At 36.0% G+C, this 12,251-nt stretch overlaps 1 protein-coding gene across 2 annotated transcripts in view; it reads right to left on the reverse strand.

The window, feature by feature from the left end:
- Positions 1 to 3,954: 3,954 nt before the first annotated feature.
- Positions 3,955 to 12,251, reverse strand: part of LOC112935338 (uncharacterized) — a 33,904-nt gene continuing 25,607 nt past the window's right edge. For both annotated transcript variants that reach the window (XM_026019037.2, XM_072761421.1), the window contains exons 6-8: positions 9,500 to 9,606; positions 5,906 to 5,996; positions 3,955 to 4,316 (exon numbers count right to left, since the gene is read on the reverse strand). In XM_026019037.2, the coding sequence (XP_025874822.1) occupies positions 4,200 to 4,316; positions 5,906 to 5,996; positions 9,500 to 9,606 (315 nt within the window). In that variant the 3' untranslated portion in view covers positions 3,955 to 4,199. The remainder of the gene's footprint in view (positions 4,317 to 5,905; positions 5,997 to 9,499; positions 9,607 to 12,251) is intronic.

Here is a 12,251-nt window from a genome sequence, read left to right on the forward strand (position 1 = left end):
ACATGAAAAATGTTTGGAACTTTATGCCCCACCCAGATCCTTCTCTTCAATGCTAATTAATATCCTTGTTTACTTTGTGTATGTGTATATGAACACATGCATGCACACACACACAGGGGTGTGTTTCATCCTTGGCAGGTTCCTTTTCAAGTTATTGTCTTAATTTTTGCCTCCTAGCATTCATTTTTGGCCATATACTTAGTACTTAACTAATTTTTTTTTAAAGATTTTATTTATCTATTTGAGAGGGAGTGAGTGGGAAAAGGGAGAAACAGACTCCCCACTGAGCAGGGAGCCCAACATGGGCTTGATCTGGGGACCCTAAGATCATGACCCTAGCTGAAGGCAGACGCTTAACCGACTGCGCCACCCAGGCGCCTCAGTATCTATTTTTTATGCTTATCGTAGAAGACCGCATTCAGTAGATTCTTTGCTATTATCTTCTGATTTATTCTGTTGTAATGCCACATTTGATTTTCTTATATATCTTCATAAATGTAATTTTTAAACCCTCTTCATGTCTGGATTTATGTACAAAGTACTGAGCCCTCCTAGGTACATCTTGACTCCTTTCTTTTCCCTATGTCCCTAGAGTCACTGGACCACAATATGACTTCTATAATTTTATTCTGATCATATCAACATGCTGCTTAAAATCTTCTAATGGCTCACCCTCAGAATAAAATGTGATCTCCTTTGCTTGGTATACCATTCTCTTCCTGATCTGGCATCTATCTACTTCATGATCCTCGTGTAAATCCTTCCTATCCTGGGCTCTAGTCATACTAAAATACTCACTATCCTCTGCCTCTGCACATGGTGTTCTGTTAACCAGGAACATCTTTCCTTATCCTATATCTAAACTAACGAGTCACTCCTCTCCCTCCTTAGAGTCTGAGTTCTTTCATGGTAGAGCCAAGTGTTTTGTTTTCTCTCTCTGTAGAGGCTGGCAGAGTGCCAGATACATAGTGTGAGCTTAATACATGTTTGTGTGATTTGTTTGTGTAATTAATAGCTGCATGGCTTGGAATTCACCATCAATAGAAAATATCTTATGATGACTACTATTAATGAGGTTTTCATGAGATCCTGGAGTGTTTAAACCAAATAGGACCTGGTTGGGACATTAAGGGTGTCTGCATTTAGTAGAAGGGATTGGAAGTTCGGTGAAGGAACAAGATGATCAAACTTGGAGAAGCTCTATGGAGTTCAGTAGTTTTAAAGGAACATCGGCAGAAAAAAAGGTCTAAGAAATAATTTTGTTTTCTATCAATTTAACTCTTTCATCATATTTGTCATGTATTTTATGAGCTAAAGAGCTAAAAAATTTGGACATTTACTATAATCTTAATGTTTTGAGTTGTCTGAGCACTAGTAATGCTATACGAAAAAAGATTTAGTTTTGTGTTATTTTTTATTTGGCTACTAAATACAAAAATATCTTAACTCACTGCCCTTCCTCCCCCTGAGCCTTGTAAGACACAGAGCAGACACTGAAAGGGCAGGAGGGAGGCTGAGGCCAAGGAGTAACAATTGTCAGGATGTCTAGCTGGCTCAGTGAGTAGAACACATGACTCCTGATCTTTGGGTCATGAGTTCAAGCCCCATGTTGGGTTAGAGATTACCAAATAAATAAATAAATTTTTTCTGTAACTTTATGCACATATCTATGGAAACCACTGATAATCTGTGCTCTTCGGTGTATTCCACTATTGATAGCTGAATACTTAATTTTTTTTTTTTTTTAATTAGGGGCTGGATGATACAAAACTACGTTTACAAAGAGACTTGTTCCTCCATGGTTCAGGGTATTGCTAGTATTATCTCTCCTTCTGTCCTGTCCAGGGCATTCTAGAATGCGAGTTCTGGCATTTACCCAGGGCCATAGCAGCAGATTTTGCTTTAGAGGTTCATGCTTCTGAGAACAGTCAAATAAACACTAGGGCAACTGGGAATCAGAGTTTAGGAAATACAGTTTTTTAAGAATAGGTGCATCATCAAGTGAAATTCATGTTCTATGTTTGTAAGTATGTGCCATATTATTAATAAACTTATTTTTCATGCATGTTTACTGTTTGTATCTTATGTATTTGCTAGTTAGTATTGTACTTGAAATTTAAGTGACTATATGCTATTACAATAAATCAATACATTTAATTATGTATAAAACAATCATATGAATAACAGCCTCAAGTATTTTAAGTATTGAAATATTTTCAAATACTTCAATTAATTTTTCTCCTTTTCCAGAAATATTTTCAAAATTTCAGAAAATCTGCACAGATTCCTGGAAACATCCAACTGTTACTGAGATGCCAGGATTCATAGTAACTTTGTAACTCTGCTTTAGCTTCTTCTTGGGTGACTAGAATGGTAAGAATATTTAATGAGTTAGCAGGAATAAGTAATGCCTCTGTGACTAAGAAATTAATGGAATGCCAGCATTTATTATTATGCCAGATACTAAATATGACAGATAATAATAACAGTAAAAGTTCCAAACTTCTTTTATTTTTAGCACTTTCTTTAGCTATTGACCAATAATTTCTTGAAAAAACAAACAAAACAAAAAATAAAGGGGCGCCTGGGTGGCTTAGTGAGTTAAGTGTCCAACTCTTGATTGTCCGACTCAAGTCATGATTTTGGGATTTTGAGATTGAGCCCTGAGTCAGCTCCAAGCTGGGTGTGGGGGCTGCTTAAGATTCTCTCTCTCCCTCTGACCCCCTCCCCCACTCCAAAATTAAAATTGACTGCACGGCAAATTCCTTCTTTTAAGTAGGGGAATGACAGAAAGTACTTTCGATGAATTCCCCCCCCCCCTTTTAAAAGATTTTATTTATTTATGAGAGATAGAGAGACGCAAAGACACATGCAGAGGGGGAAGCAGGCTCCCTGCAGGGAGCCTGATGCAGGACTGGATCCTAGGACTCCAGAATCATGCCCTGAGCCAAAGGTAGATGCTCAACCACTGAGCCACCAAGGTGCCTTGGTAAATTCCTTTAGAACACAGATTTCCAGGGGCACCTGAGTGTCTCATCAGTTAAGGGTCCAACTCTTGATTTTAGCTTAGGTCATGATCTTGGGGTCTTGAGATCAAACCCCATGTGGGGCTCTGTGCTCAGTGGGGGTCTGCTTAAGATTCTCTCTTTCTCTCCCCTCTGCCCCTCCCCTCTGCCTATAAATAAAAATAAATAAAAACCCTAAAACATAGATTTCCAAAAAGCTCCACAACTCCAAAATGTAGGTTAAAAAAAAAGTAATTTATATATAACACTAAATATGAGATTACTAGAACTAGGTGTTAGGTGTTCTTTTGATGTTTCAGTGTACTTTTATTTATTTATAAAAGATTTTATTCATTCATTCGTGAGAGACACACAAAGGCAGAGACATCGAGAGAGAGGCAGCCTCCCCACGGGGAGCCTGATGTGGGACTCGATCCTTTGACTCCAGAACTCTGGGATCACGACCTGAGCCTAAGGCAGATGCTTAACCACTGAGCCACCCAGGTGCCCCTCATTGTATTCTTTTAAAAAAGTTTTGCCTTTCCTGATTTCAAAAGAAATCCATTCATTACAGAAGAAAACTGTAAAATACAGAAAAACATGGAAAAGAAAAAAAATTATTAGTAACTGTTCCACCTAGACAAAATCTGTATTTATATTTTGGAGGCTATCTTTCTAGTTTTGCTTTTTCCTAGCAACTGTGATTATTTTTTATTTTAATCCTTGTGCTAGCCTCTTCACATAAAGCTGGATACAAGGAATCTTACAGGATAGAGATCTAATAAATGGGATACAATGTAGCCTACTTTCCCCTATATCCTTCTCTCATGATAGAAACACCTTTTAATCCTTTTTGTTATATTTGGAATCGGTACACAGAGTTAGTGACTAAAGAAAGACATATTTATGTTTTTAAAAAGATAAAAGAAACAGGGGGAAACCAAAAATATTCAGATAAATATTTTAATTAAATTATCACAAAAATCAAAGTTGTATATAGACACAACTATGTGTCTATACACAACTATGTATATGTACATATACATATACAACTATTTACAAATATGTAAACATATATATAAGTCTAGAAAGAAATATACAGAAGTATGTGTCCAGGTATTGGGGTGATGTTTCTTTTTTATTAATTTGTAATATATTCAACAAAACATTATGCTGAGGTAGGACTATTTTATGTTATAGAATCTTATACAAATGAATTTGTTCAAGAGCTTCTCTGTCAATATGCTTTTCTGGGTATACATCATAGTTCAGTGTTACCTCTTCAACCCAGGAAGATAATTGTATATTAATCTGAAAGAAAAAAGGTTATAAACAAACATGAAAACTGCAGAATGATTCTATTCTCTAAAGCTTCAAGAAATCATGATGAACTAAGTAACTGAACACAACAGATTTTTTTACAACAAGCAGGACTAAATTTATGTGGTTATTACATGAACGATTCTTTGTTGTACTACATGGTAGGTCTGTGGATTCAGGATTTAATTTATTTTGATTTTGGAATTTGAAAGAATAAAGAAAATACAGAATAGAGTAATTGTTTTAATGTAACTAATTTAATAATTATCCTTAAACAATAAAAGATTAAAAAACAATGAGAATACACAGAGGACAGAGAAAACTATTCATAAACACACAGTGATAGTGCTAAGGGGTTAACTTGAGAGGGGCCCATAAATATATATGTATTTATTTTAAAGTGGGCTTCACACCTAGCAGGGAGCCCAGCACAAGGCTTGAACTCAAGACCACTGAGATCAAGACCTGAGCTAAGACAAAGAGTCAGATGCTTAACTGACTGAGCCACCCACATGCCTCGTGGAGACCATATATTTTAAAAGGCATGCTTTTATAAGCATGGAAAAGTATAGTAGGATTATACCACCCATGAGATGGGTCTCTCCTCGAAAAGAGTTAAGTGGAGGGAATGGGGAAATTTTTCTTTCTTTTTTTTTTTTAAACATTTTATTTATTTATTCATAGAGACACATACACACACAGAGAGATGCAGAGACACAGGCAGAGGGAGAAGCAGGCTCCACGCAGGGAGCCCGACGCGGGACTTGACTGAAGGCAGAGCTAAACCCGCTGAGCCACCAGGGCTGCCCGAAATTTTTCTTTATATATCTTTTCTTTATATATCCCAGGATTATTTCCCTTGTTAGTTCAAACATGAATTACTTCTGTAATTTAGATGACTGACAAATATTTCTTAAGGAAGTGTTACTGATGATGGTTTAATTTTCTTTTTTAAAAGGAAGATATAGATGCTTAAATTTGGCAGTGTTTATAGGTAAGAAAAGCACCACTAAAGAAAACTATAATAATACTCCATTATTAAGAAATATAACAGTATCTTTCATCTAGGGGTCTCTAAGAACTTTATAAATACCCTTTACATAAGGTCAACTGATTGGCCTGAAACTTATTAAATATGAGCCTTACTTTATATGGAGAATCTAAGGAACAAAGAAGCAGTTTGTATAAGATCCCAAACTGTGCATAGTACATGGGCTTCCAGTCTATACATCTGATTCTAGAAGCCTTGAGCAACTATATTCCTTTTGTTCTAATGGGAAAGTTATGATGTGGGTGTTCTAAGCCTCTTACAAACATTTAATAGCATTTCTTAACCTAAAACTGTAACCCTCAGGTAGAAAAACTGGGTAGAGAAGCCAAGAAATCTATATCAAGATAAGAATTACAGTTTCAGAGCTCTTGAGGCCAATGAACAAGCCACAAGCCAGGTCTTAGGCTTAGTTACTGAATCATCTGTCACTAGATTCAGACAGAATGTCTCTAGAATATCCAAACAGCTATCAGGAAAAAGGAGGAGAATAGTTTTGACAGTAAAAGTGCTGGGAAAGAAGCTTACATACCTGCAGGCGTGAAAGAGAATCTTCAAGACTTGGTACTGTTACTAATAACGATCCTTGTTTCCTTACATTATTGCTGATACATTCCCAGGCTCTGCAACATATTAAAGACTTATATTTTAGGTTTTACCAGACACTAAAACACTTTTTAAACAATGAAAATGACAAGAGAATATGTAGCACAGGCAATACCTACAAATCCAGATGGGCAAAATGTCTGCAGGTAATAGGACTGCAGCAAAATACTAGAAATTGGTAAATTCTTCAGTTCCTGAAGGGAGTGTTGGCAAAATTGTGATGTTACAACACTGAAGAGATTTTAACAAGATGGGGATTTGTGTTAATAGCAGGTACTAAGGCTAAAGCTCAGTTTTCAAAACCAACATACAAGTCAAAGCTGGATCAGCAATTAAAGCCCCTTAAACTCTTCTGGGTTTTTTTGGGGGGGGAGAGGGAGAGAGAGAGAGTGTGTGCGCAAGCATGGTTGAGGAGAGAGTCCCAAGCAGGTTCTTAGCCCAGTGTAGAGCCCGCACAGAGCTTGATTCCACAACCCTGAGATCATGATCTGAGTGGAAATCAAGAGTTGAAAGCTTAACTGATTGAGCCATCCAGACGGCCCTTAAAGCCACTAAACTCTTGATGAAATGTGTCAAAGCTGGTTCTGCAGAACGGAGAAGGGCTGAGAGGTAGAAGTGGGGAAAAGTCATGCAGAAAGGCCATAGAAACCAGAAACCAAGTAAAGACTAACAATACAGCATAATATGTAGATTACATCTTTTAAAATGACATCAAGACTGAAACTATACTTTATTTGGTGGTCAAAAATATTTAATGGAAAGACTTTTGTACAATATGGCACCTGCGAAGTTGAGTGGGCCAGCCAGGTTGAAAGCACGATGAAATGCCATGTGCATATGTATGTGCCATAGGGCAATGCCTGACCGGTTCTGACTAACTTCAGTGCAGACATGAACTGGATTTCTGTATCGTGCATGAGTGCGGACAGTATACCCCACTACTGGGAAGCAGTGGGTAAGCAAAGCAGAGATGTGCATCCCTTGCAATGGGCAGGTGGGCAGTGGTGTCATTTGCATTTATTTTAGTTACAGCAATAGTTATTAGGTTTAGTATTCTGGAGTTTATTAGGCAAAATGATACAAATGTTCTTTTTCCCAGGCTATATCTAAAATAATGTAGCAGTGCTTGATAACAGCCACTGTGCTTAGGCTAGAGTTATTTTTTTGATGTGGTTCCTTAAAAATGACATTTTATAAGCTTATTTAATAAGAATGAAGAAGTTAATTAAATTGGCATGACTGGTCATGACTCTCAAAATAGTATTTGCTGTTTCTGGTAAGTTGTCATTGTAGTAGTACCTGCTTCACCTACTCAAAAAATGCATTGAGGCACCTTTTAAACTAACAATTACTCTACAAATCTGGGATGTTATTCTGTAATGAGACTGAATTTATTCTGAAGCCTGAGCCTTTCCTGAGTACACATTTTCTATTATTACAAAATATTTGTTTTCTCATATATATTAACTCCTATAGCAATATCATTCAATTTGTCCCAGATTCTAATTAAGACAAGTCCTTAGAGGCTATATGTAGCACCATTTTTCTTTGTCACTCAGTACAATACAGAATTAACATAGGTAAATGATCATTTTGACAGAACAATCCCAATGTCAGAATGATTTACTGTCTTCAAAACATTCTCCTAAATATTGTCATTCATGACTAGAACCTTTATTTTGAACGCACTGCACTAGATTTAGGAGAAATGACTGAACAAACACATGCGGCCGATACCTATTTGCTGAACAATGTAGAGAGTGTGAATGAATGTACCAAAAAAGCTTTTAAAACAACCCAAACATTCAGTATTTCCGATGTCAAGTTCACCAGTGGCTTTCATCATTCTTTGGCAGTCAAAATCTTTCTGTAATGAATCTCCAAAGACTTTACGGTGTTTTTTTTTCTTTTACCTTCTTAAACAACAGAAACCTGGTAATACTTCATTCTCCAACAATTATGTAATGTTTTGGCTACTGGTCATTAGCTTAAAAAGGTGAAAAGTAAATCGCACTTTGTCCACTGGAAATTAAGTTTAAAGAGGGCTATGATTAAAACAATTTTGCAAAATAAAACAATTTTGCTCATGTTCTGTTTCTGGTCTTCAGTCTGTGACCAAAAATTGTCACACATTCTGGCTGAACTTTGTTTTTTTGTTTTTGTTTTGTTTTGTTTTTAAAGATTTTATTTATTTATTCATGACAGACACAGAAAGAGGGAGAGAGAGAGGCAGAGACACAGGCAGAGGGAGAAGCAGGCTCCATGCAGGTAGCCCGATGTGGGACTCGATCCTGGGTTTCCAGGATCCGGCCCTGGGCTGAAGGCGGCGCTAAACCGCTGAGCCACCCAGGCTGCCCCTGGCTGAACTTTGATTAGGAGATTAGTTTTCACTGAATTAGTTTCTTTTTAAAATATTTGTTAATTTCATGATGACCTTCACCTACTAGTAAGGGGTATGTGTGTGCGTGTGTGTGTGTGTGTGTATGCATGTGTGACAGAAAATTGGGGGAAGGGCAGAATAAAGAAGATAAAAGGGTAGCAGGATAAAGAGGGTTAGCCATTCAGGATTCTACTCTGTATTAACTATATGGTCTTTAGAGCCTGTAGTTATATGATCTTTTTATTTCTCTGTAGTACAAACCTTACTGATGCACTGATCCAAACATTTGTGTAATTCCCTTTCACATACATGGGAAGGAGTTTTCTTGCATCTAGAGTACACATATGCCATTATGAAAAAAACCAGTCAGCAATCCTAACTAGCTAGAAAATCAATGTGTCAGATTATAGACCACAGTGATTTTCTATTTAGAGGAACCTACTGGCTCTGAGGGTCACAAAGCAACAAATTGTGGCAGAGAAGTCAAAATACTGATCACAGATAAGCTAATTTTTCCATTCCCTGAATAGTGGAATATTTTTAGGAACCTACTATTACCACCTTAATATTTTTAAAGTTTGATAACTACTCACTCTTTTGGTTAATATTCTTATATCACTTACAGAAATTAATTCCCATGATTTTGTGATAGGATAGTACACGACTTGTTTTTCTTTTTCTTTTTTTTCTTTTTTTAACGACTTGTTTTTCAAAGAAAATAAAATGGAGACAGAAAAGAGTAAGTATAAACGCCCATTGGGAATGGTTATCTTATTGCATCCCTGACGGCTAAGCAAATGCCTGGGTCATGATATCATTTAATATATGCCACCCCATTTTGTGTAATATTTTACAAAGCTGGACAATATTTTTGTTTTATACATAACATATTTCAAGATTAACATAATCTTGTTGAGGTTGTTTTAAAAAACAGTTTACTATGAAAATATTTCTACTTTACCATCCCTTTAAAAAAAAAAAAGATATCTATTTAAGTAATCTTTACATTCATGTGGGGCTTGAATTCACGACCCCCAAGATCATGCTCTACTGACTGAGCCAGCCAGCCACCCCACTAATCCCTTTTTATACTTTGCTGATCATATTTTAACAGATTTCTTCCTTGAATAAATAACATACCTGGCCTGTTCTGCTTCATCAAGAAAATATTCGAAGACATTATTCATTATAATAACATCAGCATTTTGCAGAAGTGAACCCTGGGTACAGATGTCTGCATGAAGCACCTAAAGAAGAATGGGTTCATTTTAAGAAAACAGAGATAACCACAGAAGAAATATCTATTGGTTCAATGATACTGTGAGGCAATATGAGAAGTTAACCCTACTTAAAATGGGAGAAGGAACAGTGTATTTAATAGTATCATCTATGGGAGATACCTTTTTTTAATGTAGACTTTAAAAAAAAAAAAGAATTTTATTTATTTACTCACAAGAGACAGAGGGAGGCAGAGGGAAAAGCAGGGAGCCTGATGCGGGACTCAAACCCAGGACCCAGGATCATAAACCAAAGGTAGATGCTTAACCGACTGAGCCACCCAGGTATCCCTCTATGAGAGATACTCAATATCTAATTAAAAACCATAAACTTGTGAAAGTTTTAGATAGATTTATGTACATAGACATATAATTATGGTCTTTCAATTCCGACTTCAGAGCTTCTTCCTCTATGACTGTATCATTAATTTTAAGAGTCAAAGGCCCTAGGTTCAGACTCTTGCTCCATCATCAACTAAATCTGTATGCTTAGGCAGTCAGTGTCCTCATAAATAAAATGGAATAATATCTGTCCTGATCCACAGAATCAACTGGGATCATATAAAAACTATAAAAGTAATTTATATACTATAAAATGTTAATACAATATGTTTATTGGCTTTGACTGACTTTTCATCTAAAATTTATTTGATTATTTATCCAAAAAAGCAAACAAAACAATTTATTTAAAAAATATATGCCTCACACCCAAAACAACAAAACACCTAGGAATAAACTTAACCGAAGAGGTGAAAAACCTGTACTCTCAAAACTACAAAACACTGATGAAAGAAATTGAAGATGACACAAAGAAACAGACATTTTATGCTCATGGATTGGAATAACAAATATTGTAAAAATGTCTACATTATCTAAAGCAATTTACAGATTTAATGCAATTTCTATTAAGATACCAACAGAATTTTTCACAGAACTAGATAAACAATCCTAAAATTTGTATGTAACCACAGAAGACCCCAAATGGACAAATCTTTAAAAACTGGTCTGCTACATCCAAAAGAATGAAACCTGACCTCTTTCTTATACTGTATACAGAAATACTCAAAATGGAGTAAAGACCTAAATGTAAGACCTGAAACCATAAAAATCCTAGGAGAGCACAGGCAATAATTTCTCTCACATTAGCCATTACAACATCTTTCTAGATATGTCTCCTGAGGTAAGGTAAACAAAAGCAAAAATAAACTACTGGGATTGTATCAAAACAAAAAGTTTCTGCATAGCAAAGGAAACAATCAGTCAAACTAAAAGACAACCTCCTGAATGGGAGATATTTACAAATGACATATCTGATAAAGGGTTAGAAGTTGCAAAGCTCAACACCAAAAAAAAAAAACCAAGTAATCCAATTAAAAAACGTGCAGAAGACATGAACAGACATTTCTATAAGACATACAGATGGCCAACAGACACATGAAAAGATGCTTAACATCACACATCATCAGAGAAATGCAAATCAAAACTACAATGATATCACCTCACACCTGTCAGAATGGCTAAAAACAAAAACACAAGAAACAAGTGTTGGTGAGGATGTAGAGAAAAAAAGGAAACCTCACGCACTGCTGGTGGGGGTGCAAATGGTGCAGCCACTGTGTTAGACAATATGGAGGTTTCTCAAAAAGCTAAAAATAAACTACCCTATGATCCAGCAATTGTACCACTGGGTATTTACCCCCAAATACACTAATTCCAAGGGATATATGCACCCCTGTGTTACTGCAGCATTATTTACAACAGCCAAATTATGGAAGCAGTCCAAGTGTCCTTCAACAAATGAATGGATAAAGATGGTGTGTGTGTGTGTGTGTGTGTGTGTGTGTGTAATGGAATATTATTCAGCCATAAAAAAGAATGAAATCTTGCCATTTGCAAGGATGAGGTTAGAGCTAGAGAGTATAATGCAAAGTGAAATAAACCAATTAGAGAAAGACAAATAACATATGATTTCATTCATATGTGGAATTTGAAAAACAAAACAAACATGTACAGGAGAGAAACAAACAAACAAAAAAGTAGAGAGAGACAAACCAAGGAATAGACTCTTAACTATAGAGAACAAACTGATGGTTACCAGAGGGGAGGTGGGTGGGAGATGGGTGAAATAGGTGATGGGGATTAAAGAGTACACTTATGATGAGCACTGAGTAATATACAGAATTGTTGAATCACTATATTGTACACCTGAAACTAATATAACACTATATATTAATTAAAATAAAAAACTTAATAATAAAAATTAAGACTATATACCTCAAAAAATTAACTTGACCACAATCAACAAGTCTTAGAGTCCAGGCAAGATAATAAGAGAAAACATGTATTTTCTCAAGAGCAAAAGAAACCACTTTTATTTTAAAAAGAAGAGAAAAAGTTTAACTATTTTGTATTTTTTTAAATTTTTTTTTATTGGAGTTCAATTTGCCAACATATAGCATAACACCCAGTGCTCATCCCACCAAGTGCCCCCCTCAGTGCCCATCACCCAGTCACCCCAACACCCCGCCCACTTCCCCTTCCGCTACCCCTTGTTCATTTCCCAGAGTTAGGTGTCTCTCATGTACTATTTTGTATTAAATGATTTCTTTGGTCTT

The sequence above is a fragment of the Vulpes vulpes genome, chromosome 6, assembly GCF_048418805.1.
Source record: "Vulpes vulpes isolate BD-2025 chromosome 6, VulVul3, whole genome shotgun sequence".
Lineage (NCBI taxonomy): Eukaryota > Metazoa > Chordata > Mammalia > Carnivora > Canidae > Vulpes > Vulpes vulpes.